This window comes from Rhinolophus ferrumequinum, chromosome 28 (assembly GCF_004115265.2).
Source record: "Rhinolophus ferrumequinum isolate MPI-CBG mRhiFer1 chromosome 28, mRhiFer1_v1.p, whole genome shotgun sequence".
Taxonomy (NCBI): domain Eukaryota; kingdom Metazoa; phylum Chordata; class Mammalia; order Chiroptera; family Rhinolophidae; genus Rhinolophus; species Rhinolophus ferrumequinum.
The window spans coordinates 11564433-11591522 of NC_046311.1; the positions used below are offsets into that span (position 1 = coordinate 11564433).

At 50.5% G+C, this 27090-nt stretch overlaps 1 protein-coding gene across 2 annotated transcripts; it reads left to right on the forward strand.

Moving 5' to 3' along the window:
• The first annotated feature begins 5468 nt into the window (after nt 1–5468).
• SYNM (synemin) lies at nt 5469–25617 on the forward strand. 2 transcript variants are annotated; one of them, XM_033099964.1, is made up of 5 exons: nt 5469–6403; nt 11133–11257; nt 19407–19477; nt 21420–23863; nt 24782–25617. In XM_033099964.1, the coding sequence occupies exons 1-5, from the start codon at nt 5594–5596 to the stop codon at nt 25079–25081; spliced, it is 3750 nt and encodes a 1249-aa protein (XP_032955855.1). In that variant the 5' UTR covers nt 5469–5593; the 3' UTR covers nt 25082–25617. The 2 variants fall into 2 exon arrangements, with proteins under 2 accessions (XP_032955855.1, XP_032955854.1); XM_033099963.1 differs by having other exon boundaries at nt 21420–25617.
• The last annotated feature ends 1473 nt before the right edge of the window (nt 25618–27090 follow it).

Here is a 27090-nt window from a genome sequence, read left to right on the forward strand (position 1 = left end):
AGGCAAGAAAGTAAAAGAAAAGGCATCTAGGAAAAGAAGGAATAAAGTATCGCTTTTTGCAGATGACGTGATCTTGTGTATAGACAACCTTACGGACTCTGGAAATACATATGTGCTCCAAAGAAATCTATTAGAGACAATAAATGGGGTCGGCAATTTGCAGGATAGAAGATCAATATATTAGAATCAGGGTTATTTCTGTATATTAGCAAGGTCTGATCTGGAAATAAAACCAGGGAAATAATTCCACGTAGTGTTAGGATTGGGGGTAGTTAATACTTACATATTAGGGTTAGGGTTTTCCATTGTCCTGACTACTAATGAGGCCGAATTTTTCCCCCCATATATTTATTGGCTACTCATGTGTGACACGCATCACAGGGAATAACATACTTGGGAATAAATTTAACAAAAGAGATTCAAGATTTGCATACTGAAAGCTACGGAATGTCATTGAAAGAAATTAAAGAAGATTTAAATAAATGGAAAGACATCCATGTTCATGGATTGGAATACTTAATATTATTAAGATGCCAATACTCCTCAAATTGATGAACAGATTTAGTATAATCCCTACCCAAATTCCAGCTGCCATTTTGGCAGAAATTAACACGTTGATCCTAAAATTGATATAGAAATGCAAGGCACCCAGAGTAGTCTGAACAATCTTGATAAAGAGGAACAAAGTTGGAAGATGCAAAGTGGGAAGTTGGAAACTTCCTAGTTTCAAAACTTACAGCAAAGCTACAGAAACCACCCATACAGTGTGCTAGTGGCATAAGGATAGCCATATAAATCAATGGAACAGAATTAAGAATCCAGCTATAAATCCTTACATTTATGGTCAATGATTTTGATAAGACTGCGAAGACAATTCAATGGGAGAAAGAATAGTCTTTTCAACAGTGTTGGGACAACTGAAGACATGTGAAGGAATGAAATTGGACTCCTACCTCACACCATATCCAAGTTCACTCAAAATGGATCATAGAACAAAGCTAAAACAATAAAACTCTTAGAAGAAAACATAGGCACAAACCTTTATGACCTTGGATTTGGTTTCTTAGATATGACACCAAAACAGACGCAAGCAAAGAAAAAATAGATAAGTCACACTTCATAAAAATTTTGTGCTTCGAAGGACAATATCAAGAAAGTGAAAAGACAACCCACAGAATGGGAGAAGATATTTGCAAATCATATATGAGATAAGGGACTTGTATCCAGAATATGTAAATAACTCTTACAACTCAACAATGAAAAAACAACCCAATTAGAACATGGGCAAAGGATTCGAATAAACATTTCTCTAAAGAAGATATACAAATAGCCAATAAGCACATGAAAAAATGTTAAACGTTAGTCATTAGGAAAATACAAATGAAAGCCACAAAGAACTCCACTTCACATCCTCTAGGATGGCATGAACAAAATGACAGACGACAAACAAGGATGAGGAGAAACTGGAACCCTCATACCTTGCTAGTGGGAATATAAAACGGGGAGACTGTTTTTGAGAAGTTTGGCCATTCCTCAAAATGTTAAACATAGGGTTACCGTGTAACCCAGCAATTCTACTCCTGGCTTTAAATCCAAGAGAACGGAAAACATGTTCACACAAAAAACTTGTACACGAATGTTCACAGCAGCATGATTCATAACAGCGAAAAAGTGGAAACAACTCAAGTGTCCATCGACTGACTGATGGATTGAAAGATAAAATCTGTTGTATCTACACAATGGAACAATATTCAGTACAGAAAGGAATGAAGTTCTGAGACACGCTGCAACCTGGATGAACCTTGAGGACATGCTAAGTTGTAGAAGCCAGACTATTTATATGAAGTGTGGAATAGGCAAATCCACAGAGACAAAAAGGTAAACTAGTGTTTGCCAGGGATGGGAGACGGAGGAAATGAGAAGTGACAGCTAATGGGAATGGGGTTTCTTTCTGGGCTGAGGAAAAGGTTCTAGAATTCGATGATGAATGCACAACCTTGTGAATATACTAGCAACCCCTGAAATGTATGCTTTAAATAGGTGTATTTTATGGTACACGAATTATATTTCCATTTTTAAAGGATCCCATTAAGAAACAGAAAAGGCAAGACATAGAGTGGGAGAGGACATTGGCAATACCGATAACCAGAGAGCTATCACCATAGATGCAAGAGAAAACTTGTATCCAGAATATGTAAAAATCAAAGCAATGAGCAAAAGACACACAGCCCTACAGAAAAAATGGCAAAAGATGTGAACAGACACGTATGTTCACAAACAAGTAGCCAATAAATTATTAGTAATCAGGACAATACAAAACCTTAACCCTAATACATTAACTACCCCCGATCCTAACACTAAACCCTAACTTGTAAACACCCATTATAATTAATGGCTACAATTTAAAATACTGAAACACTCCTGGGACATTGTGCTTTTCCATCTCCCCTAAAGGGAAACACAGCTCTGACTTCTAACCCGGTAACTCAGGCTTCTTTGCTTTTGACTGCTATAGTCTTTTGAGTCTGGCTTCTTTCATTCAAACCTTATGTTTGTGAAATTAATCCACGCTGCTGCGTGTAGCAACAGGTCATCGCTTTGGGTTGCTGCGTTGTAGTACACTGTATGAACAGATCACCATTTACTTACTCAGTTATTTCTGTTACTGAGCATTTGGGCTGTTTCCAGTTCTTGGCTGTTGCAAAGAGCACTGCTATGTTGAATGAAAGAAGTCAGATACATAAGAATACATACTGTGTGTCCATTATACTGGCGACACCATTCCATAAGTGCCAGGGAGGGGAGGTGAGGAAGGCTCCTTTGGGGGCTGGCTATCTTCTATTTCTTATCTTGATTCTGGCTGTGAGCCTGTCCTAAATCTCTGCCTAGATTCACTGCACGGTCATATTCTTCCCCTGGAATCTGACCCTCCCTGCCCTCAATTTCCTTCCTGTCCCCCAGTTTATCATGGGACTCTGGTCTCATTTTAAACAGAAAGTCATTTCTCGTCCTGTCAAAAGTCTTTTCTTAATCCAGGCTGACGTGGTAGCCCCACTGCCTGGCTGTCCCTCTGCAAGCTTCAGCTATTTTTCTGGAAGTGACTTAGCACTCTTCATTCTCCCTTGTAAATGTAGCCCTGTCTTAGGGACCCCTGGGATTTCACTGGGCCTGGGCCGCCTGGGAAGATATTTGTAAGTGTCACCACTGCTCAAGACACATTTCTCCTGATGAAGCCAGGGCAGGAGAAAAAAAAAAAAAGCAAGCCTGTACCTCATTTTTATTCACCACTGAAGAAATGCAGATGTGAAAATGAACATTTGCATTATTCCAATCACCTAATTTCCCTGGATTTCCACCTTCATTTGTGAAATAAAGGGTTCAGCGAAGCAAAATTAGCAAAGCTTTGCGAACGCTTATAAACACAAATAAAATAAATACTGTTCTTCCAAAATAAATTTTGGCATATTTTGCATTATCTCTTTATGGATTCCAGCTGGGGGAGGACGTGGAAAGACAAACAATTCTTATAAATCAGGCTTTCCCTGAGTAAGACTGCTATATTGCAGGGACGTTAGGCTTACAGGATTTGAAAGCCAGCAAGGGTCTGTATTCTACTGCTGCGTAACAGGTGATCTCAAATCAACAAATATTGGTTTTCTCACAGCTCCCGAGGGTCAGGACTCCAGGAGTGGCTTAGCTGGCTTGTTCTGGCTCAGGGTCTGTCATGAGGTTCCAGCCAAGCCGCAGACCAGCCAGCAGTCATCTCAAGGGCTGACCCTTCCAAGCTCACTCCCGGGTTGTTGGGGCAGTCCACAGTTCTTTGAGGGCTCTGGGTACGAGGTTTCATTCCCTCACAGCCTCGGCGTCTGGGAAGGGCTGCTCAGGACACGGCATGTGACCTCCCCCAGAGTGAGTGATCCAAAGAAAAGAGAGAGAGACAAAGACGGAAGCCGTGGTGCTTTTTATATCCCCAACTCAGGCCAACATGCTCTGGCCCTAGGGGGAGTGAAGGCCAGGAGGTGGCATCACGGGGGGTCCTCTTGGAGGCTGGCTACCACAGAACCTTGGTGATAACAGCATCTGAGTTCCTCAGTGACAGCCAAGGAAGCTGTGGCCAGAAGAGGTGACATGAATTGGCCAAGATCATACCAGGACTAGATCATACCCAAACCAGGACTAGAGCGCAGACTTTCCGTATTATAGGATATTCCAGCGTGGCACTGAATAACCTCCCGCCCCCACAACTTACCCTTGGCAGAAAGGGATAGGAATTCTGATCTGGAACATATTAATCTCTATCACTCACAGAATGGGGTCTGGGAAATGGGGTTGGTGGTAAAACAAAGGCCCCCTCTGCCCTATTTGTGGCTGGAGATTCACACCTGTCACAAGGTGAGCACTGTCAGTTGTCCTGAGGGAACGTCCCTGGACCAACTTGCTGACCAATTCACCTTTCCATGCCATCTGCAAAATGCACGGATTGGTGGCCCTGCCATGAGGCGTCCTCGGGCTACTGGATGACTCTCCAGGCCGCCCCTCGGCACTTCTGTCTCCACTCATCCAGGCGCATCCCAAACAAGGGCCAGCTGTCTTTGTCCCGACGCCCCTCAATGCCACTTGTACTGGTTATGTCACTTGTGACTGAAATAACTGTCATGAAAACGAATGAAACACAAGTGTGCAAACGGGAGCCGTGGTTTCTATGACAATTAAATGGAGGCACATTGTTGGACAAAAGACAGCTACCACGTTAGGCGTGGGGGTGACACGTGTGAGGCGATGTTAGGTGTCCAGGAAAAGTCTGCACTCAGAGCACTTCCCGAGTTCTCATTCGGAAGGAAAGAAACGGACACGGGAAAGCGCAGACTATGTCCCTGGCGGCTGGTTCATCTAAGAAGGAAAACAGGGCACGCCTGTCAACCCACAGCAAAGTCTTGCCTGTACATCGAAACTTTGGCAAACGGACATGAATGTACATGCTAAATTAAAAATGAATATTGAATGCATATATGGGTGTGTATGTCTATGTGCATACGCTAGATGATATAGGTAGACGCGCATATACATAATTTTAAAAACCATAAAAACCTCCAATCGCCAGGGCCTCCGCTCCGACGACCGGCTTCCCATCTCAGCACCTCACGCGGTGGTGGCTTCTGTGTCCGTCCACGAACGCCAGGACACGTGGGTGCCTCGGGAGCGCGTGACGCAGCAGCCACAGGGAGGCGTCCCCGGCATCCCTTCTCCGCGGCCGGCACAGCGGGACAGCCACTGCCCGCTGGTACTCGACAGCCGGCGACAGGACTGGGCCGCCGGGGCCCTGGGCTGGGCAGCCGCGCGGCGCCGCCGCCGCTCCGGCAGGGGGCGCTGTGCGGCCGCGATGGCCGCGCCGGGCCGCGCTCTGATTGGCTAGAGGCGGCGGCCCGCGCCCCTCCCGCGCGTCGGGTCCCGGCTAAGTGCAGCGGCTCGCCGCGGCGGGTGGCAGTCTGCGGGACTCCCGGGCGGCGGCGGGGCCGGAGCGGGCGCGGCGGAGGGGACAAGACCAGGGAAGGCGGGGACCGACCGGGCGGCAGCGTCCCGAACACTCAGCACGATGCTGTCCTGGCGGCTGCACACAGGCTCCGAAAAGGCCGAGCTGCAGGAGCTCAATGCCCGGCTCTCCGAGTACGTGTGCCGGGTGCGGGAGCTGGAGCGCGAAAACCTGCTCCTGGAGGAGGAGTTGCGCGGCCGGCGCAGGAAGGAGGGCCTGGGGGCCCAGGGCCAGGCCCGCTGGGCCGAGGAGGCGCGCGGCTTGCGGCAGCAGCTGGACGAGCTGAGCTGGGCCACGGCGCTGGCCGAGGGCGAGCGCGACGCGCTGCGGCAGGAGCTGCGGGAGCTGCAGCTGCTGGGCGAGGAGGAGCGCGCCGCCCGCGGCCGCCTGGACGCCGAGCTGGGCGTGCAGCGACGCGAGCTGCAGGAGGCGCTGGGCGCGCGCGCCGCCCTCGAGGCGATGCTGGGCCGGCTGCAGGCCGAGCGCCGCGGCCTCGACGCGGCCCACGAGCGCGAAGTGCGGGAGCTGCGCGCCCGCGCCGCCAGCTTGACCCTGCACTACCGCGCCCGCACCACCGGCCCCGCCGCGCCCCCGCCGCGCCTGCGGGAGGTGCACGACAGCTACGCCTTGCTGGTGGCCGAGTCGTGGCGGGACTCCGTGCAGCTTTACGAGGACGAGGTGCGCGAGCTGGAGGCGGCCCTGCGGCACGGCCAGGAGAGCCGGCTCCAGGCCGAGGAGGAGACGCGCCTGTGCGCGCAGGAGGCGGAGGCGCTGCAGCGCCAGGCGCTCGAGCTGGAGCAGCTGCGCGTGCTGCTGGAGGATGAGCTGCTGCGGAAGCGCGAGGCCTATGAGCTGCAGGCCGAGGAACGGCAGGTCCGTGTGCAGGGAGGATAACGCACCCCGGCCCCGAGCGCCCTGCCGGTGGTGGGGGAACGGAGGGAATCCCCGGACCCGCAGCACCTTCACTTAGCGTCGCAGATGGGTGGGGCCTGCCCCGAGGGTGCCCGGACCGGCTGGGGACCTAGTTGCTGAAGGAGCCCCTTGTTTTGAAGCGGGACCGCAGGGTCCCAGCATCTCGCCAGCCATAGAAAAAGAGCTCGGTCTGTTGGTCCATCGACTGAGCGAGCGAGTGCCAAGTGCTAGGTCCTGGGGGATAGCTCTGCCCCTGTCATCTTGTTAGGTTGTCAACTTCTTGAGACCTTGAATGACTGGGCGTATCCTGACGAATTACTCTAGGTTCTCTTTCAATTTCCTGTGCTTCCTAGACCCTAGTGCACATAAAGTCAACCAAGAAGCCCTTCTGACTTCCAGAAGAGACAGCTTTTTCCTTCTCAGATAGGTCCCAGTGTTGGGAGGTTTCTAGGCAATGTTAAAGTTTTACCCAGAGCCATTCAGAATGGCAGCTCCGTTGGCTCTGGCCCTCCCCTGGAGGAAACCGGAATTGTTTTCCAAAATGGATTTTATTTTGCCAGCATGATTTCCCAGCTGGAGGCAGCTGGTTGTGGCTCCCTGGGCCACTGCCCTGTTCTGGGAGGGGCAGCAACTTGAATGCAGAAAAGAGCTTAATTGGAGATTTTTTTTTCACAGTAGAAGCTGAAGTCAGATCTCTGGGTAGTGTAAAAGTGGTAGAAACGTGGGTCCCTGTGGCAGGATGTTATTACAAGTGCAGAGTAATATAAACAGTTGCTATTTCAGAGAAGCAAAGCTCAACCCTCTGACACTGATAGGGTGACACTTGTGCCTGATTTATTGTCTGGACATCCAGTCCAGTCCTAGGGCTGGCCCTGGTCCTGCCCAGTCTAGGTCAGAATTGGAAATATTCCCAAATCATCCTATCATTAGTTCTCAGGACAGTTTAAAAAAACATCCACATAAATTTAGATGTATTTTAAGAGAACCGTTTGTAGCTTCGCATTAAAGATTTGTGACGGAGTGATTTTGTGCTTTAAAAAAATGAGAAGGAAAGAGAACATGGGCGTTGTGGCATAAAGGACTGTGGTGAGATGGTGGGTATTTATAAATAATCAGCAAATATCTATCGACTACCCCAGGGTCCCCAGCACTGCACTGGGGTTTCAGTGTTCAAAGAGCTGGAGTCTAGATGGGAAATCGTAAAAAGCAATATAGGACTAAAGCGCTGGGATTTCATCTTTTAGGTCATGGGTTTTGTGTGGCCTCTGCCTCATGATTTTGAAAAGCATTCTTCCGGGGTTGTAGGTGGAGCAAAGCCAGCAACGGGCTGATGTGTGTGCTGATTTCCAGAACTTACTCTAGATTCCAGAGCACTTCCCTTTCCTATGTCGGTGGCCAGGGACGCTGTGTAAGAGGGTTTGAAAAATGCTTCTTTGAGGTGTGATCTGTGGGCTAAATCCTCACCATTCATTTGCTGTCATAGCTCCCTTGGCTCATTTTAGACCTTGAAGCTCTGATTTCAGTGTTCTTTTTTAGCAAGCAGAACCCTTCCCTCCCATTAGAAGAGAGGTGGGGACTTGAGAAGTGCAGTTAAAATAACCATCCAGCCCCTCTTTGACACAGGAACCCCAGGACCCACCCAGGGAAGTGACTTCCCTGGGGTCACACCTGACCCGGAACTAGAATCCCACCCTCAACTTCCTGTCCAGTGATATCTCTCTTGTTGGAATTTGCTTCTTTTCCCTAGAAGTAAAGAGCAAGGAGTAAAGACCTTCCCATGTATTCACCCTCAGTCCTCTCACCAATCTTATGAGGTGGGTTCTAATATTAGCCCCATTATACAGATGAAACTGAGGCTCAGGGGTCACCTAGTTAATAAGTAACTAAGCCAGGGTTCAATTCGGTCTCCAGTGATGAGCAACTAACCATTGGACCACATTTCCTCTCTTTTATCTGTTCCACCAAAGGTAGACTGTTAACCAGTATTCACTTTACATTCATGCAATGATGATGTTTGCTTTTCCTGAGGCCTAGCCCAGCAGAAGGGCTTGCCCTGTTAATCTGAAATCCTAAAATGTTTTCAGACCCTTCCAGCTGGCTGTCTGAATAGTTTTAGTGGTAAATCTTTCATTTACTTTTCCATATGATTTAATGGGAAGCCCCCACCTGGAGGCAGGAGGCTCCCCGACCCCTCCAAAGTGCCCAGGGTCTCCCGTCTCTGGGCCCCCTCTGCAGCTCAAGGGGGCAGGATGCTCCCTACGACTTGCTGGGAAAAGTCGTTCTTCCCAGATGGCCCACGTGCCTTCTCTCTGAGGCCCCTCGCTTCAGGTTTGCCAGAGAAAAGTTTGCTGAACTGACATCCAAGTTCCCAGCATTTCAAAGGTCCTCTAGATCACTTGAAATCCTGAGTAACAGGTAACACGCCCTGTCTCCCAGGCTGACGGGCAAGAGTGGGAGCAGGGCGACCTCTTCAGGAGAGGACTGCCATGGTCACGGCAGAAGGTGCTGGAGGCAGGGTCAGGGGCAGCCCCAGAGGGTTGCTGAACCGATGTAGTTTTTGTGTCTAAATGAGGTGATCACACTTAGACTTGAGGTTATCCAGTTCCTGGAGCTCTAACACCGAAGATTCCAGTGATGTGACAGTGACATTTGCAAGCTCTTCCTATCGTGTCTGGGTGACTTGCTCAGCAAGGAGCTGCTCAAAGCTTGCTTAAGAGACAGTGAATTCTTTGGATACTAAGAGCAGCGTGCTTTCCCTGGTGTAGACCTACATTTCATCATCCGTGGCGATGCTGCCCAAAAGGTCTCTAAATAACAACTAAGGAAGGTGACCTCCCTGCCCAGCTTTGATAACATTAGGCGAAACGGCGTCTGCCTGGGTTAGAGTTAGCACGCTGTATGTAGCCCTGGCACCTCTGGCCCGAAGCTTTGTTCAATCCACAGGGTCAGTTATGGTTTCTCTGCAGAGTGTCGGGAACCAGTCAGTCTTCCGTGCCTGCTTCCAGAAGTCAACTCATTTCCCTTTGACAGTTTAGGAAGAGTTGACTCACATGGAAATGTGGTTGGAACAGTACTTGCTTGAACACAGTTCCATTGTCATCTCTGTGTTTTGTGGGGTGCAAAACCCTCTGTGCTCCCTGGGAGGAGAGCTGACCTTCGCACATGCTGGAGGGGCTTGACCTTAAGAGACTTTTGTTTGGAGACTTGAGTGCATCTGATATTTTTTTCCTAGCAATTTAACAGTAATTGACCTTCTTTGTAAAGAATGAATTACTACGAATTCTCAAGTTTTAATATTCAGGTTGAATTTCCTATAGTGGGAAGGAGTGATAGATTTATATTCTCTTGTAGCTGAGTCTGGACTCCCTCTAAAATGGGGGAACATTAGATTTTTAACCCTGATCATTCACTATCAGCTGCAGAGTGCGCGAATGGCATGGCTAGATTCTGGCAACTCTGTCACTTAAATCAAGACTGGCCGTGAACCTCTTTCTCTGCTTATAATGCCCAGCTTTGGGGGCTGTTAACATATATCCTCCCGGGGATACTAGCTAGCGATTCTGAAATGTACTCCTTTACTTTCAAAGCTAAGTGCTTTCCGTTTCTGATTTTAGCCACATGCATTTTTTGAAATGGCAAATCCAGTGTGAGATCATTAGTAAAGATCGTTGCTTGGTTTCGCAGATAAGACATTGACTGTGGACTTTGGTGCGGGGATTACATGAGGAATGAAGATAGATGCTCTCTCCTGACTGTCTTCCAGTTTTTGAATTCCGCACAGATAAATGTCTAAAAATGTAGCCTGTTAATTGTATTCAGAAATAATGCGATTTTCCATGACAAGCTGTAAGTATGTGGACTTATGTCAACGTTTACATATTTGCTCAGTTCATGATTCCGGAGACTGACTATAAAATGTTACACAAACCGGTAACACTGTGTGACTAAAGCCATTGTGTTTATTAATTAAAAGTTATGTTAATTAAAAGATATTGTCGATTTAAAATAGTGCGTTTTGAGGAGGGTCATAGTAGCTTCATCGTTTTACTCTAAGTCCAATTCCCCAATCGTGTGCTGTGTGACTCGTCTGTGGAGGGCATTTTTCTAGAGGCGGGTCTGAAGTTTGACATTTATGCCCAGAATATGTTCCTGTCTCACTAATGTAGCCTTTCTCCCCAGATGATTTTAAAGTAGCTTTTCTATGTGAAACAAATAGCTGTGTATCCATCAGCTTACCTGCTTTTTATTGGGGAATTTATGAGTAGAGGGAGAAATTCTCCTTCAAATCAGAGTGACCTCTATTTTAAATACTGTAAAGCCCCTGCTTTCTGGTTTTGGTTTATTTTCAAGAGCACTTGGTTGACTAGTTTGTTGTATTGACTTTCCTAAGCAGACGGACGTCTGCATTGAGATGCTCTAATAAACTCCTAAGCATTCATTATTGTTAGAGAATATAAACAGAGAAGCCAGTGTCCTATTAAAATCTTCCCTATGCAATAAAAAAAAAAACCCACAAAAAAACACTTCCACGTGGCAGAAATGCAGTATTTAAAATCATCCTTGCGATGACCTCATCATTCATAAACCTGGAGGTTTTTCATCTCGTTTTGTGTCCTGAATTGTTGGTACCTTGAGTTCGACCCAGCAAAGCTCCACGTCTTCCGATCTCAAAAGCCTCTGTTCTTTTCAGAATGTGCTCGCTTGCCTGGAGGAGGAGAAGGCGGCCCTCACCTTGACCATGGCCGACCGGCTGCGAGACTATCAGGAACTCCTGCAGGTGAAGACCGGCCTCAGCCTGGAGGTGGCAACCTACAGGTAAAGATGCCATGTGCCTCGAGGCAGCTGGCAGTGTGAAATCGCTGTCCCGGCTTGGTGACAAATAGAGCAGCCCTTGGCATGGTCAGGCGAGGAGTCTAGGCCCTGAGGGAGGTGGGAGGGAGGGGGCCTCATGCAGATCACAGAGTGGCCTCCCCCCGTGAAGGGAACCCCTTGAGCTCTGTCGCCTAGAAAGTGGAGGGTCAGGATTTGAACCCAGAATGTCCAAGTCCAGCTGCCTGTCGCCTCAAATCCCAGGACTCGGAGCCCATCCCAGGGCTTGGTCTTCAAGAAACACACTTCTGGCAAAAGGTTGGCATGGGACTCTGAGCAACTGGCTTTGTTTATCAATTTGAATTCGGGGTGAGCAACCCAGATGAACAAGTCACAAACCCCTCAAAGGGGCTGGGTGATGGGCGGGCCGGAGGACACAGCCCGCGTCCCCAGAGTGGTACCTCTGCACCTGCCCCTGCCTGGGAAGTGGTCTTTGGTTGGGGTGGTGCCCCTTATATCCCGCGGCTTTCATGCTCTGTGAGAACTGGGACAGGGGCCCAGAGCTCGACACTGACAGTGCGAGGAATTGTAGACACCCAGTTCCTCACGTGTGAGAATGACAGCAGTCGCTGGCACTACGAGTCCTTACTGCCTGCCAGACCCACTGCTAAGTCCTCTGTGGCTGCTCGCTGCCTGCAGTCACCCTCTCGGTTGTGAATCCCACTCACCCCTTTTGCAGGGGAAGGGGAGGGGCCTGGAAGCCAGGGGTCCTGGCTGCTGAGGGACCCTTACCCCCTAAGCCGGGTAAAGTGGACACGGTGCCCCCTTCCTTCCCGGGATTGTGAGCGTGAACCGATCATGAGTGTGAACGAGCTTTGGGAAGTCTTCTTTGGCAAATGAGTGCAAGGCACTGTCAAAGATGCCACCTTGCAACCAAGGTCCACCCCGCTGGTTAGGGGCAGAGCCGGGCCTTGCTCAGCACTCCCTGCAGGCTGCCTGAGCAGCCTTCTGGTCATGGCTTTGCTCTGAGAATCACAGAGGGGCCTGGGTTGCTTTGATGTGCTTTGCGAGGTGTGTGGCTGGAGCATGCTGGTGGTCCGCACTGCGACCTGGGCCAGCCTTGCCGTCTGTGGTCTGGAAGACCCCCCACAGCCCGCCTTCCATCGGGGCCCTTTCTTACCGTCAGTGAAGAGGGAGCATGCTCTCAGGTAGCCCCTTACCTGGGCCCACTGTGGCCGCTAAGGAGCACGGCAGCCCTTGGAGACGCCTCCAACTGAATTGAGGGGTGGTCCTGCGGCCAAAACAGTGGGGGCTTTGCTGGGTCCCCCTCGAGGAGCCGTACTGTGGCTGCGTCCTGCAGGGGGGATGGTGGTCAGGGCTTAGAAGACAGAGGAGTCTCTGGCCAGCCTGACCTCCCCCAGGTCCACCTGCCGCATTCTCCCTGGACATTTTCCGGGGTGAACGGTGACAAAATTAAACCCATAGGGCTTGGAGACATAAGGAAACCTTCAAAAACAGCTAGGCTTTATTTGGAGGAAGGGAGCATTAATCAGGATTTTTTTCACCTGTACGTGGCAGTAACCCTTCTCAGACTGGCTCAAGTCAAAAAAAAAAAAAGGCGTTTATTCCTCATATGGCTGAAAAAGTCCTTGGTGTCAGGCATGATGGGGCCAGGTGAGTTGTCAGCCATCTGTCCCTGCTTCTTCCAGTCTCGTCCTGCTGGTCCCCTCCCACACTGGGGCAGGCCGGTGCTTTTGTCCTTGCAGTCTTGCTCCCCTAGTTGGAGAAGGGGGCTCTTTTCCAACCATCACATCAAAGCTCCTAGGCCCAGCTCTCTGGCCAGGACACAAAGTGCCCCAGGGCTTGGAAGGGCTCAGCCTCCCATGAGTCACATGAATTGAGACTGGGAGGTACCACTCTAGACCTGGCAGCACCCTAGAGCGGGTGCTGGGCCGGTACAGAAAACCCACCTCTGTGCCCCTGTTATGAGGCCCGGCGAGTCCTTTCCCTACCGAGCGGTTGGGTCTTCCTGTTTCCTCTGTGTACTGGTTCTCTGGGTTGGAATGGGGTGCTTTGATTTTGTGCTTTGTCTCTGGGATGTGAAGCCCTTTTGCATCCTTGCCTCGTCCTGTCCCCAGTTCTCTGTCGTGAAAAGTAGGAGGGCACAGGTGGGCATCTTGCTTTACCTTTTCGGTAGGCGCTCACATCCCTGCCGGCTTAGCTTTTCCCAAGGGCCTCGATCTGGGAGCCTTTTTCGCTCCTGACAGCAGCCGGGCTATCGGCAGGGTCCGACTGGACTGCCTGTGTCTGTGGCTGGCATTTCCCTAACCCAATTTGGGGTCGACTTGGCCACCTCCTAGGAAATTAGGAGGCACCAGTCCTTTGAGGGAAGCAAGTGATTGCTTGCACGGTCCGTCTTTCTGAAGTCCGAGTTTGCCCGGTGAAAGTGAAGGGCCTGGTCCAAGCGCCCGGTACCCGCCCGCCCTGGCCAGCGGCACACACCAGCCTCGGTGGTTAGAACGGCTGCAGGCCTCCCCACCGACCCCCTGCTCCGGATTTAAAAGACACACTGGCCGTGGAATACAACCTACGTCCTTGTCCTAGCCAGAAGCGTAGCATTTTGTCACTGATGAGTGTCCGGCAGATAAGCCCTTGTCACCTCTAGGTGACTCTGCAGTATTTTGCGTGGCTGCCCCGATTCTGAGAACAGGACATTCATGTTTGCGCGAGTGCCCTCTGGGCTTCCGACCCCGTCGCAAGTGCCCACTGGACCTTTACGTGCCTTGACCCGCCGTCTTTGGGGAAGTTGACCTTCCCCCTTACACCCTGGGCAGCAGAGGGTCAACCCCGTGGGGACACAGCCCAGGGGCCCATGCAGTGCAGCTATGTCGCTCCTCGCCAGCCCTCTCCCGAGGCTGAGGGTGGTGACACTGCCGCTCACATTCCCTCCCTCTCGGACTGACATGCAGTTTGCCTCAGTTTCCCCTGCGGGGGCCATCCCCCCAGCACTGCTCAGTTGGTGCTCATCCCCACTAAACATGTCACATGTAAGGGCTGTGGCCCTTTAAACCTGAAGGGTGTTCCAGTCCAGCTGGAATTTGTCAGCTGTGCTGACGCCAGCTCTCGAGTGCCATGGACACTTCCGAACCCAAACAGGTGGCCCTTCCCGGTACCCTTCACAGGGATGAAAACACGTGGGAGCGAAATAAAATAGTACGATTCATAATTCATCAATATAGACTTACAGGTCGTAAGTATATCACTTAAGAAACTCATAAAATGAACGCAAAGCAAACTTCAGAGTCTGAGACTTGAGGATTTCATCAAACCTTGGTCGCTTGGGAAGACCCTGGCACGTCACGTGGGAGGTGCATGTGACAATGAGCCCTTTCCTCCCACAGTGCTGGTGACCCGTGGCAGTAGCAGTGGGGCTGGCTGGGGCCGAGGGTGCTGAGAGGAGAGAAAGTGCCAGAGAAGGGGGCTGTGCTCGCTCTTCTCGTGCCCCATTCCTAGATACCCAGTCCTAGATATTCTGGGTAGGTTGGTAGTCATTTTAAAGCTCCCAGGTGATTGTCAGGTGTGTCCAGGGTAGAGACTCACTGGTCCAGGGCCCAGAAGACTGACAGTGTCGGCAGAGGGGGCATCTCATGCTTGTGGGAAATGCAGAATCTCAGGCCCACCCCAGACCTACGGGCTAAAGTCGGCCTCATAACAAGATCTCACGTGATCTGTGTACACACTACTGTTTGCAGAGCAGTCTAGGGCATCCAGAAAGCACCAAGCCCGTCTTGCAGCCACCTAGAGGACGAGACAAAGGATGGACAGACTTAGTGTCGTACTGGGTACCCTGGAGGCCGAGGAGGTGTGCAGTGCGGGCTTCCTGGGAGAGGTGGTGCTTGGGTCTTGCAGGAGGGGAGCCAGGAAGAGGGTGTGTGGGAAGGGCTTTCCGGGCAGAGGGACAGACAGCCTGGGAGAGGACCGGAGGACTGAGCTCGCGTGGCTTCTGGGGCAGTGCCAAGCATGTGTGTGGGTGTCCCCGGGCGGCTTGGTGTGGGGGGCCTGTCACGGGTGACGCATGGGCAAGAACCACACCTGTGAAGTCGTGTTGTGGTTTTGTGAGCTGCGGTCTATGTTCCCAGGCTGCTCCGCAGACACTCGGCCTGTGGGGTGCGATGCCTGCTGAGGGACCCACAGAGGTCCGGCCAGTGTGGGCTTGCTGTCGAGGAGCCTGTTCTGTGGGTGTGGGCTGCGTGGACCTAAGTAGCCTCCGGCACCGCCGGAAACAGGAAATCACCCAAAGACACACAAGTGCAGGGTTTCCAGAGATCAGAAGGGAGTTGTGAGAATCCGGGGAGGCTTCATCAGTGCGGTGAGATGGATCTGGGTCTTGAAGGATGGAGGAGATGTGAACAGCCACGTAGGAGAGGGGGAGGTGGGAAGTAAGGGTGGCCTGGGAGGAGAAGATGTTAAAATAATAGAACGCATGTGCCAAGAAAAGACTGTACATGGCTGACTGCCGAATTGCAAGGTCAGATAAACATGGTTCAGAGAAGGGACAGAGAGCTTCAGGCCGAGGTGATTATGTGAGAGTTTCGAGGGATGTGGATTTGAGTTGGGCCTTGAAGGGGTGGGGAAAGTGGGGAGATAGGAACTGGACAGGTGGAAAAGCACCCTCCTGCTTGGAAGCTGGACGGTGATGAAAACTCACCATCACTGAGCACCTATTCTGTGACAGCCGTTGTTGTAAGAACCTTCTAATTACTTAATTACCACCCCAAACCTGTGCATGTGTCCTCGTTTCAGGATGTGGAAACTGAGTCACAGAGAGTCATTTGATTTTTTTTTTTTTTTAGTCTACAGACTTGATGAATGGGCTTTATATGTGATTTAATACTGAGCATAGCGGGAATGACCAGAAAAGACATGGCACCTTCTCCTCATTATACTCTTTCACGTATCACCTGTGGTTGGGACAGACCCTTTCCAGTTTGCGAATGGAATCCCACCCTTTCTCCTCCCTCCCTCCTGTGCCCAGTCCCAAGTCTGGGGTGACCGGCAGTCCTCCCACCCCCTCTGAAGCCTGGAGGCCAGGGAGGCAGGTCTGAGGCGCCCCCCACCTCCCTCCCCTTTTGTATCCCTCAGCTCCCAGCTGCCTTCAGCCAGGAAGCACCCTGGAAACCATCTGTGGATCCCCCTGGTGTCACTTCTGGAAACATCCTGCAAGGACCCCTTCCCTCTCACTCGTCCTCCTGTCGTGGGCGTACAGTGTGGCAGCACAGTACCCACAGTGTGAAATAACACTGGGTATGCCCTGCAATGCCATTAGGACAATTGATCCCAGAGAGCCCGGCTGCTGGTGGTTAGGCTGACGGTGGTCTGTTAGGGCCCGTCGCCTGGCCAGAGGCCACATCGGCTCTCTGGATCTGCCCCAACTTCTTCGTGAGGCCAGGGACCTGGTTTCCCCGCACGTGTCCGCTCCTTTTCCTGCTTATGAGGCTGGCGGCCTTGGAGCTGTGGGGATATTCACTGATAGCTGTGAGTCAGCGGGTTGGCATCTCAAGTCACCAGGGCCTGGCGGCAGTTCTCCACTCTCAAAATAACCAGAGAACGCTCTGCCGACTTTTTAAAGTTGTACGAGTCTAGTCCCTAAAAACGGTCCTCTGAGAGGTTTTGAGGAAATCCTACATTTCTGGTCTCTCATCATCAGTTTCTTTTTCACCTGGGCCATTAGTGTCCCGGTGGTGGAGGGCAGGGTTCAGTGTGTGTCATGCGGGGTGTATGTTAATTAAGGCACAAATTAAATGACCAGTGACTGTGCCTGTGAGGGCCTGGGTGGGCGCTCAGGTGGAGAAGGTGACACTCGCCCCAGCTTTCTAGGAGCCAGCCATCGATAAGGAGACACAGCTGTGAACCGCGCCCTGCCCTGTAGGAGCTTCATCGTCTGTGGGAGAGCCCAGGCCGGCCTTTTGATGGAAAGTACCGAAAGGTGCTGAATATGCTTTCGCGAATATGCTTTCATCGGCAGGATTTGTTCTGTCTCCCATTTGTAGGGAACACCGAAGTCTCTGGCCTCGAAGGGGAGGGCTGAGCATCCAGGCTGCCTGGGTGCCTTCTCACTCCCCCTATTGCAGTGCAGTTTTCTCACCCGCACTGGCCCTGTGCATGGGCTTGGGGGGAGGACGTCGTGGGGATCAGAAAGGAGGGCTGGAGGATGCTTAGTGCTCGCCTGGCTACTGGAGGTGTTTGTGCTGCACCCGACCACTCAAGCCCCGTGGAGGGCTGGTACCCCTCCGATGTACCCCAGCACCCTACTCTCGGGGCCCCAAACTCAGGAGAAGTTTGGTGACAGTTTGGATTTTCCTGGAAAAAGGAACAAAACCATTCCGCACTGAGGGCTGAGGGAGGATTTGTTTTCTCTAAGGGGATCTTCTTTATCCTGACCCCTCCCTCCCCGACACACCTGCCACTGGTTTGTCTGCAGGCCTAGACTTGTCAAGCACTGTCTATCCTGACTTGGGCAGTTCCAGCAACAATCCCTGTGATACCCAAGGCTTCCTGCTGAGCCGGCCAAGGAAAGGTCTGAAATAGAACGTGACCTTCTCATCAGGCCCCCGCACCCCCGGCCCCTTAGCTGTAGGACGCTGCCTCTTCTGTGGCTGGCATCCTGGGGTGCCCACCCTCTGCGTCTTTTACCCAGAACGTGCCTCTTATTATATACAGAGCTCGAAATTTTCTCGGCCATGGCAGAAGCTATTTGTGTTCCTGGAACCCAGAATGCACGGTCATGAGGGTGTGGAGTTTATGGCTTGGTGTTCTGTTTCCTGGCTTTCGCCCCGAGTGGGAGGGCTGGGGCTCCGGGCACGGCCCTCCGTCTCCCGGCATCTGCACACGTGTGCATGTCCGTCACTGCTTCCACGGCTACCCATCTGCACTCACCTTGAGAAGAATCCCCTCACCGTTCACCATTGTGTCTGCCGCTTTCCTCGGATGGGGGCCTCCTGTGCTTTCTTCCCCCTGCCCACGGGGTTCACGCCATCTGTGGGAATTAGCACATTGGAATCAGTGGAAATGGAAGCTGGTGCCCGCTGGCCTGACCCGCCGAGTGCCCGCCCGCTCTGGCACCCCTCCTCTGTTTTCGTGCCCAGCTCTCGGTGGTAATAGCAGCATTTCCAAGTGGGCCCTGCTGCGGGCGCCCTCGCCATATACAGTGTGTTTCTTGGAACTGAACTGAATGACTCACACCTTGCCCTAGCAACCCAACAACTGTTGTGTCCGCAGCAGCCAGCGGCCTGGGGGTCTCTGAGCGAGGGACATCCCAGTGCTAAGCCAGCCCCAGGGTGCCCGGTCCGCCGGCCCAAAGCCTGCCGTGTCCACTCTCCTCGGGGCTCTGGGTGGTAGACGGGAACCACAGCTCAGTGTGGACGCTACACTTTTAGTCTCCGGAGCTGGACGTGGCCAAAGAAATCACCTGGAGGGGTGCTTTCTGCTGTTTTGTTACAGGAGATGATGGATACTCTTCTGGATGAAATGTGGCCCCTGAGGGTGGGGATTGTCTGCATCTCTTCATTTTCTCTTTTCTGCTGCCCCCCTCCCATCTCTCCCCTTTAAAAAAATCTCCAGGATATGCCCATAGAACCCGGTTTGGAAACCACAGACGCAGTGGCTGCCTTCTTTACACACAAATGTCGGTCCTTGATCTGCTCCTAATCAGCCTCTGACCTGTGACTCCAGAAAGACCCCAGTGGGGTTGTCATTGTTCTGGGGTCCTCTAGCCCGGGGTGACATGTACATGGGCCCCTTCTTGCTTCCCAGAGAAGCCAGACCCCTGACCTGCCCTCCACGGCCCACATCTCTCTGCCTCCTCCTTTCCTGGCCCTGGGTTTGGAAGGGCTTTCTAGAAGGGCTTGGCTCTGCAGTAGTTCTGAAGCTCTGGACTCTTGTTTTGATTATTCCGTTAGATGGATGCTCTGTCCAGCTAGGTTTGGTGAGGCCGGCTTGCTTCCCAGTGGTCCCTCCTCAGACACGAGTCCTAAAACAGATGACACGGTGACACTGTGGTCATTAAGCAAATACTCCAGACCACGGCTCATAGAGGCACTTCTTGCTCTTTTAGTTCTTAATGTGTGTGTGTGTGTGTGTGTTTAAATTTCTACAGAGCCTTACTGGAAGGAGAAAGTAATCCAGAGGTGTTGATCTTAACTGAGCGCATTGAAAACCTGCCACAAGGTAAATATAAGAAAAGCTAGTTTTCAAAAAACAACGTCCCTATTAGGCACTTCACAGAGTTGACAGGTCACTGGGTTCAGAATAATAACTTTGGGTTCTAATCATCTGTGACCGGAAGGGATTTGGTCTTGGGCAATGCCCAGCAAGTTTGCTTTCTGATTTTGAGAGTAAATTTGGAAAAAGCAAAGATGTCCACTGAAGTGGCCATTTGTCAGTCTGCCTGGCATCTGTTCACATTACGACATCTATAAAATAAGAATTATTTATGCACCAGATTTCAAGATTTACTTAGTCACCTCATGTTTTTTTTTTTTTTTTTTTTAATGTTTGGATATATAAGTCTGGAAATGCATCACATAATGCATCACAGAAAGAAGGCAGAGAGAAAACAAGGGCCATGACCAAAATGAAAGGAGGACCAACAGTGTCCTGGTCCAGGGCTCATCTTTTACTAGCTGTGAATTTGGGAGGCTACGAAGAGCTCAGGAAAAGGGCGATTGGGCATCTCTGTTAACTTGTTTCATTCTTTCATTATTTTTTAAGTTTCTTAAAGGATATAGAGACAATGTTTATAAACTGAATTTATTTTAGCAATTATGTATTATGCCAAAAGGAAGTAAGTATTAGAATAAATATCATTTGTGAATTCTTTTATTAGGCTTTGAACTTCCAGATAGTTCTGTGTCCTGTTCGATCAACTTCACTGAATAAGTGTACCGATGTACTCCTAGATAGTGAATTTATCAATGCTTATTAATGCACTTGTTTCTTTTGTAATTTGCATAAAATATTATAATTTGGCCACTTGCCCACATGATCATAAGCTTGAAACCAACCTGTGATCTTCCATATTTCGCCTTGAACCTTAATGAAAATGCAGGTCGTTCTTGCACTGGTTCCTGGGGGTTCATCTTCTGGGACTTCTCAGTTTAGAATCAGTATATCGACCCCAAAAGAACAATCTCTGTAGACAAATCTCCTGGCCTGGTCTCTCTCCCATGTCCTGGGATCTGTTCCAAAGAAGCCCCTGGCCTTGGCCGCCATGCGGGAGACCAGGTGGGGATAGAAGGCTCTGCCCAGCTCGGCAGGATGGGACGTGGGTAGGCATGAGGGGGCAAGGGGGCACGCTCGGGGCGGATGGTGCTCCCGGCCACATTCTAACCACCGGCTGCCATTCCTAAGAGCAGGTACCCTGGTAGAATTCGGACACCCCTACGGGTAGCACTCTGCGGATGGTCCAGAGCAAGGCGGGGGTCCTCGGGACTGCCTCCCCACCCTCAGGGTCATGACATTACATCAGCTGCTAGTGTCAGTGACTGGTCAGCTTCCTGCGCTGGCACCTTGTCAAATGAGAAATGTGTAAAAATAGAAGAAATCAGGACGCTTAAAAAAACAAAAAAAGTTAAATTCTTCAATACTTTTTGGCCCAACGTGGAAATCAATGAAAAATAAGAGCATATTAAATGGTGGAGAGGTAATTCCACTTAATGTTTATGAATTAGGTACTTTGTAATTATGAAGCTCTTCTCTGCTGTAATAAATAAAATAAACTTATCCCAACAATGTAGAAATGAATGATTCCAAATTATCATAATATTGTAACATTTGGGCCACAAAAAACGAGCACCCGTAACCTCTCTGGCGCATATGTCTTGGTTTACAATCACACGTTTGACGTATTTATTAACAGGGATGAGTATTTTAACATTAGTAACTAGAGAAAGCGTTGAGCTGAAGCATTTGTAGGGCTATATTTTGTAACAGGATTTTTAAAACTACCAAAACATTATTTTGGGGATTGAAAATATTTATAATGACCATTCTGTGGGAACAGTATGCATTTATTATGATGGGATGGGATTTGACCTACTGTGATGCTTTTTAAGATGAAAAAAAAAGGTAATGATGACAATCACTTTAATAAACTGCTCAATTTCTACAGAATTCAGAAACACGTCCTATCACTATACCAACTCGGTATTGCAGAGGGAAAATGAAAGGAATCGGTTCCTGAGGCAGAAACCACCTTCGGGAAGATTCCGGCACAGCTCGGCACTGCCTTCTAACCTGTGGGCACACCGTGCGTCACACGCTAGAAACGTTGCCAGGAGAAGCTTCCTGGGCTCAGAATATCCTTCCTTTACCACCACCCGGCGGGAAAATGCTTACGAAAAAACCACCAGCAGTCCAGCCAACTTCAGAACTTTCTCTCCCAGCCATGGGCTTTTAAGAAATACTGAAGTGCAACTGAAAACATTCCCCAGTAGACCAAGAACTGAAGGTACAAGGGACGCCCCCGCTCGTGTCACCAGACAGTCCTCCTTTGCCCAGGAGTCCTACCGAGAACGCCAGGACAATGTGGTGGCAGGTGCTTCCGAAAGCACTTGGTCAAATGAGAGGACTGTCATTTTGGGAAAGAAAACAGAAGCTAAAGCCACGAGGGAGCAGGAGAGAAACAGAGCGGGCACTGTGCAAGCAAAGCGAGAAGAGAAAATGTTTGATTCTAAGGAGAAGGCTTCAGAGGAGAGAAACTTAAGGTGGGAAGAACTAACCAAGTTAGATAAAGAAGCGAGAAAGAGAGAGAGCCAGCAAATGAGGGAAAAGGTGGAGGAGAAGGAGCCATCGAAGGAGAAAAGCGTGAGAGAAAGAGAGGTACCGATCCGTCTGGAAGTATCCCAGGACAGCACACCAGAGGGGGCCCCCAAAGGTTTCCAGACGCCCCTAAAGAAAGATGCGGGTGGTGATCCAGCTAAAAGGGTGGAAAGGAGAGAGGCAAGACTCAGGTGGGATACCAGGGACGCCACAGGCTTTCTGAAAGGTGATTCCATGACCGAAGCCATAGCAGAAGATATAGTGTCTGGTATCTTGAAGCAGCTTTCCCCGTCTCCTGATACAGAAGCACCTGCTGATTCTTTTCCAGACACGAGAGTCACTTATGTGGGCAGGACGGAGCTTCCTGGGGACAAGAAAACAAAGACGGAGATCGTCGTGGAGTCGAAACTGACCGAGGAAGTCGATGTTTCAGAGGAAGCTGGCCAGGACTACCTTTTGAGCATGAATGTACGGGAGAAGGTGGGGCTGAAAGGGAAATCCACCGAGCAGACGATTGGAGACCTAATCAGTCTCGGCCTGAAAGGAAGACAGGGGACAGCGAAGGTGGTCAACGTGGAGATCATCGAAGAGCCCCTGAGCTACGTGGGTGGCGAGAAGGCTGGTGAGTTTTCTACCCCATTCCACGTGCAGGAGGTGGACGACATGTCTCCGGGCTCCCAGGGGCTGGCTGAGGAGGCAGGGTATGGAGAGAGAGAGGTCACGTTCTCGGTTCATCAACGTAAGGAGACGGAGCTGCCCCAAGAGAACGTAAGTCACGTGGAAGAAGTGACGGATGCAGGTGACTCAGAGGGAGAGCAGAGCTATTTTGTGTCAACGCCAGATGAATGCCCCGAGCATGACATCGGACACGACAGGGATGAAGGCTCAGTGTACGGGCAGGTCCACATCGAAGAAGAATCCACCATCAGATACTCTTGGCAAGACGAAATTGTGCCGGGGTCACGGAGAAGAATAAGGGGGGGTGATGCATTGGGAGAGAAGGTTGTGAAGCCGCTGGACATTCCAGAACCCTCTCTGGAGGGCGATGTGGGTTCTCCTCACTGGAAAGAACAAGCTAGAAGTGGCGAATTTCATGCAGAAGCCACAGTCATTGAAAAGGAAATTAAAATACCACACGAATTCCACACCTCCGTGAGGAGAGACTCCAAGGAGCCCCGACACCAGCTGGTGGAGGTTATCGGACAGCTGGAGGACAGCCTCCCAGAGCGCTTGAAGGAGGAGCTGTCTGCCCTCACCAAAGAGGGTCAGAGCGGCTCAGGGAACGTTTCCGTGGATGTGAAGAAAGTCCAGACCTCGGGCGATGGCGCCATGACCTTGGTTGCTGAAGTCAACCTCTCGGAAACTGTGGATGCAGATCAGTTAGATCTGGAGTTGCTGAGCAAAGGTGAAGCCAGTGAAATAGAGAAAGCGGTGGAGTCGGTGGTGCGAGATGCTGTGGCCAGGCGGTATAGCCCAGCGCCTGGGAGCCCAGACAGGGAAGCTTCAGGGCCAGCCCCAGTGGCCGGCTTTGGCTTTAAGCGCTGGGCCACCCAGGAACTGTACAGACCCTGTGCTGAGGATGACGACGCTGCCTGGGCCTCTCACAGCACACACAGGGTCACTTCCCAGGGTCCGGTGTCAGCCACTGTGGAGGTCACCAGCCCAACGGGCTTTGCCCAGTCCCACGTGCTAGAGGACGTAAGCCAGTCTGTAAGACACATTAAAATAGACACCCCTGGAATTTGGAGGACTGAGCGAGTCCCACGCGAAGGACCCACTGCAGAAGTGGTGGAGGTAAGTGGGGAAGGTGCCCCGAGTCAGGCAGCGAGCTCAGTGGGAGCCAGCTGGTCTGTGAGGCACTTTACATTGGGTCCTGATCAAAGTCAAGTGTCCAAAGAAATCTCTGAAGGGCCTATCCCTGGCTGTCGGGAGGTGGGGGGCACGGCAGAGCCTGGCCCAGCAGAGCTCTCCACCGATACTGACAGACTGGGGGGCCACAGCGTGTTTGGCTCCAAACAATTTCATGCAACAAGGGAAATGATTTTTCAGAGCTCCGTTTCTGGGGCAGGGAAGGTTGGTGATTCTTGTCAAACAGAAGAGTCAGTGGGTACCCAGACTTCTGTAAAGCACCTTCAGTTGGGTCCCAGAGAGGGGTTCAGTGCGCAAATCCAGTTCACAGCCCCCCTCTCAGACACAGTGGAGTCAGGGGTCAGAGGAGCTTCTGTGCACCCCAAAGAGAGGGCAGAGAATGGCACACCCGTCAGGCACGTGACAATCGGGCCTCAGAGGCTTCAGACCACAGAGCAGACAGGTCCCCAACCCAGGGAATTTGGCGACTCTGGAAGCAGGGCCCATGGAGCGGGCTCAGCAGACATGACCCAGGGCACTCGTAGTTACACCTGGAGTAGGAAAGTCCTAACGACTGACGAGAGCACCTTCCGAGGGGCCATTTCTCAATCTCCCCAGGAGGCAAGTGGGGGAGACGTGTCAGGGGCAGAAGCCACACTGGGCACGAGCAGATCCTTTAGGCATATTCAACTAGGTCCTGGGGAAACCCAAACCTCTGAACACATCGTCTTCCATGGGCCCATTTCCAAAACATTTGCCCTTGCTGGTTCGGTAGACTCCCCTGAGCTTGGCGAGCCAGCAGACGGCAGCACAACGCTAAGGCACGTTGCACTGGGGCCCAAAGACACTTCGTTTACCTTTCAGATGGACGTGAGTAACGTAGAGGTGGCCCCCAGCTGGACCCGAGAGGCCACCGTCCTCTTCCCCGCAGGGACGGAAGCAGAAGCTCGTAGCGTGTCTGACAGTGGGACCTGGAGAGACCCTGGCGGTAGGAATGACCGGGCAGCCAGCATGAGCTTTCAGGGCAAGGAGCAAGCTGAGTTTGATAAAACGGTGCAGCTACAGAGGATGGTAGATCAGAGGTCGGTGGTTTCCGACGAAAAGAAAGTTGCTGTCCTCTATCTAGACAATCAGGAAGAGGAGGACGAGGGACACTGGTTTTGAGACACAAACAATCGGTTTTAAATGGTACCTGATTTGATAATATACCAACACACAAAAGCCTGTAGTAAGTTTTAGGAGGGAGGCCCACTCTTTATGAAAACCTCCCTTTTTTTTTACTTTCTCCAAAGAGTGCTCCAGGCAACGTCAGTTTACTTGATAATCTGTAAAAAGTTTCAAATTAATTCATGCCTTAAAAGGTGTTGGAACTTTACTTTTGAGTTGGGACTTATACAAAACATCTTTGTTGTCTTAAAAGTTCCCTTTTCTGGAGTTTTCTCTCCTAGAGACGATTTTTACCAGTTTGCACCTGGTCACAGAAATGCCTGGCATCTGCTTGAAACTATAATTAACTATCTTTATGTAAGATGCCCACATGGTAACACATTCACATATTTAAGAGTACTTTGCATGTGCTAATAAGAAATAGGAAACTAACCTTTTAAGGACAAAAAAACCAATACAGTTTTCTCTTTCCAAAGTCTTTGCAAAAAGAAATCATAGGAAATAAGCAGCTTGCTTACAGTAAAAAAAAAAAATCTAAATTATTTCATCTTTAGGGAAAAGTTGTTTGTCATAGGGTTAAATTAATTCTAAGACTTGAACTGCTTTCTATGTGCAGAACTTAAAAAAAAAACAACACAGCATTTTATTTATGGAGAGGCTAGCTCCAGCGTAGTGCGAAATTTCAAATCAACCCTTGCTATGTTTGCCGAGGGTCCTGACCAGACCCGTGTGTAGGGGGAATGACTATCAGGATTTGCTTACAGCGCCATTTCTTTTCTGTGGCACGAGATCACTGATAGAGCACAGTCTACATATTCTTTTCGGTGATGACCTAACTTCTGGAGTAGCCAGCTCTCGGCAGAACGTACTTGAACTTTCTGCACTTTAGCCCTTAGCACCTAAACGTTTCATTTCACTGGTGGGAGGTAGAGCCTGGAACAGGATGAACAGGATGCTGACGCGGCGACCGGAGCAGGACTGGCAGGGTGGCCGTGCGCCGTCAAATCCGAGGCCTGAGGTGGCCTGTGCTTCCCAAGTGAGCCCTTCTCAACCCACTGCCGGTGGAGGCCTTTCGAAGCTCAAGGAGTCGGAGACGAAAAAGGACACCCAACCTCACAAAAGGTGTTGCACCTTCAACAGAAATCACTACCGGTGGGGTGTTTTGTCCGGGGAAATGAATAATGCATTACCTAGAGTGTTTGGGGGAAGGAACCGGGTGCCTGTCCCACCGCCCAGCATGGAAGCACCCCGGAGGGGGTCCACAGAATGGGCACCAGCAGACTTGCACCACCGAGTTGAAGATAGTACAATGAGTGTGCTCCATTTTATTTTACGCAGGCTGTTGTTTTCCAAGCTTCCATCTTTCAAGGTGTAGCATCATATTAAAACTAGTATCTCTAGCAGCACAGCATTATTTGAATCCAAACGAGTTTCTCTCACATAACGTTGCCTAAACTGCTCTCTCTAACATACAGTACCATCGAATGGCCTGTCGTGCCCTGGGGAAAATGATCCAAGACAATGTCACCCTCTGGTGGGTTATGACGTGCGGTGGGAGTATGGCATTTGAGGGTCTTCCCTATGGGTTTCAGGTGATGGCCCTCAGACTCCCGGGACACACGTCTGTCTCCTCAGCTCCCAGAAATGGCTGTAGCAGGCAGTTTAGGGCAAGTGCATTTCCTTCATCGACAGGCAAGTGGAGGAGAAATGCTCCCCAGCTTTCAGGTTGATCTATTTGAAAAACACTGTACATCAGGGAATAGAAAGCAAGTTGATTTGAGCTGCAAGTTTAAACCATTGTTATCTGCCAGGTGAACTAGTGATTGTCACAAGCTGGTAGGGAGGGGACGGCTTTGCAAAAACTTCTCGTTTCTAACACAAAGATGGGCTGATTTCCTGTAAGCTGTAATTGGTAGTGGTATTTGAATAAGTGATTTCTCCATGAGAATTTGGTCAGAATGACAGCTTACTGGTTTGATGGCAGGACTGATAATGGGGACTCTATT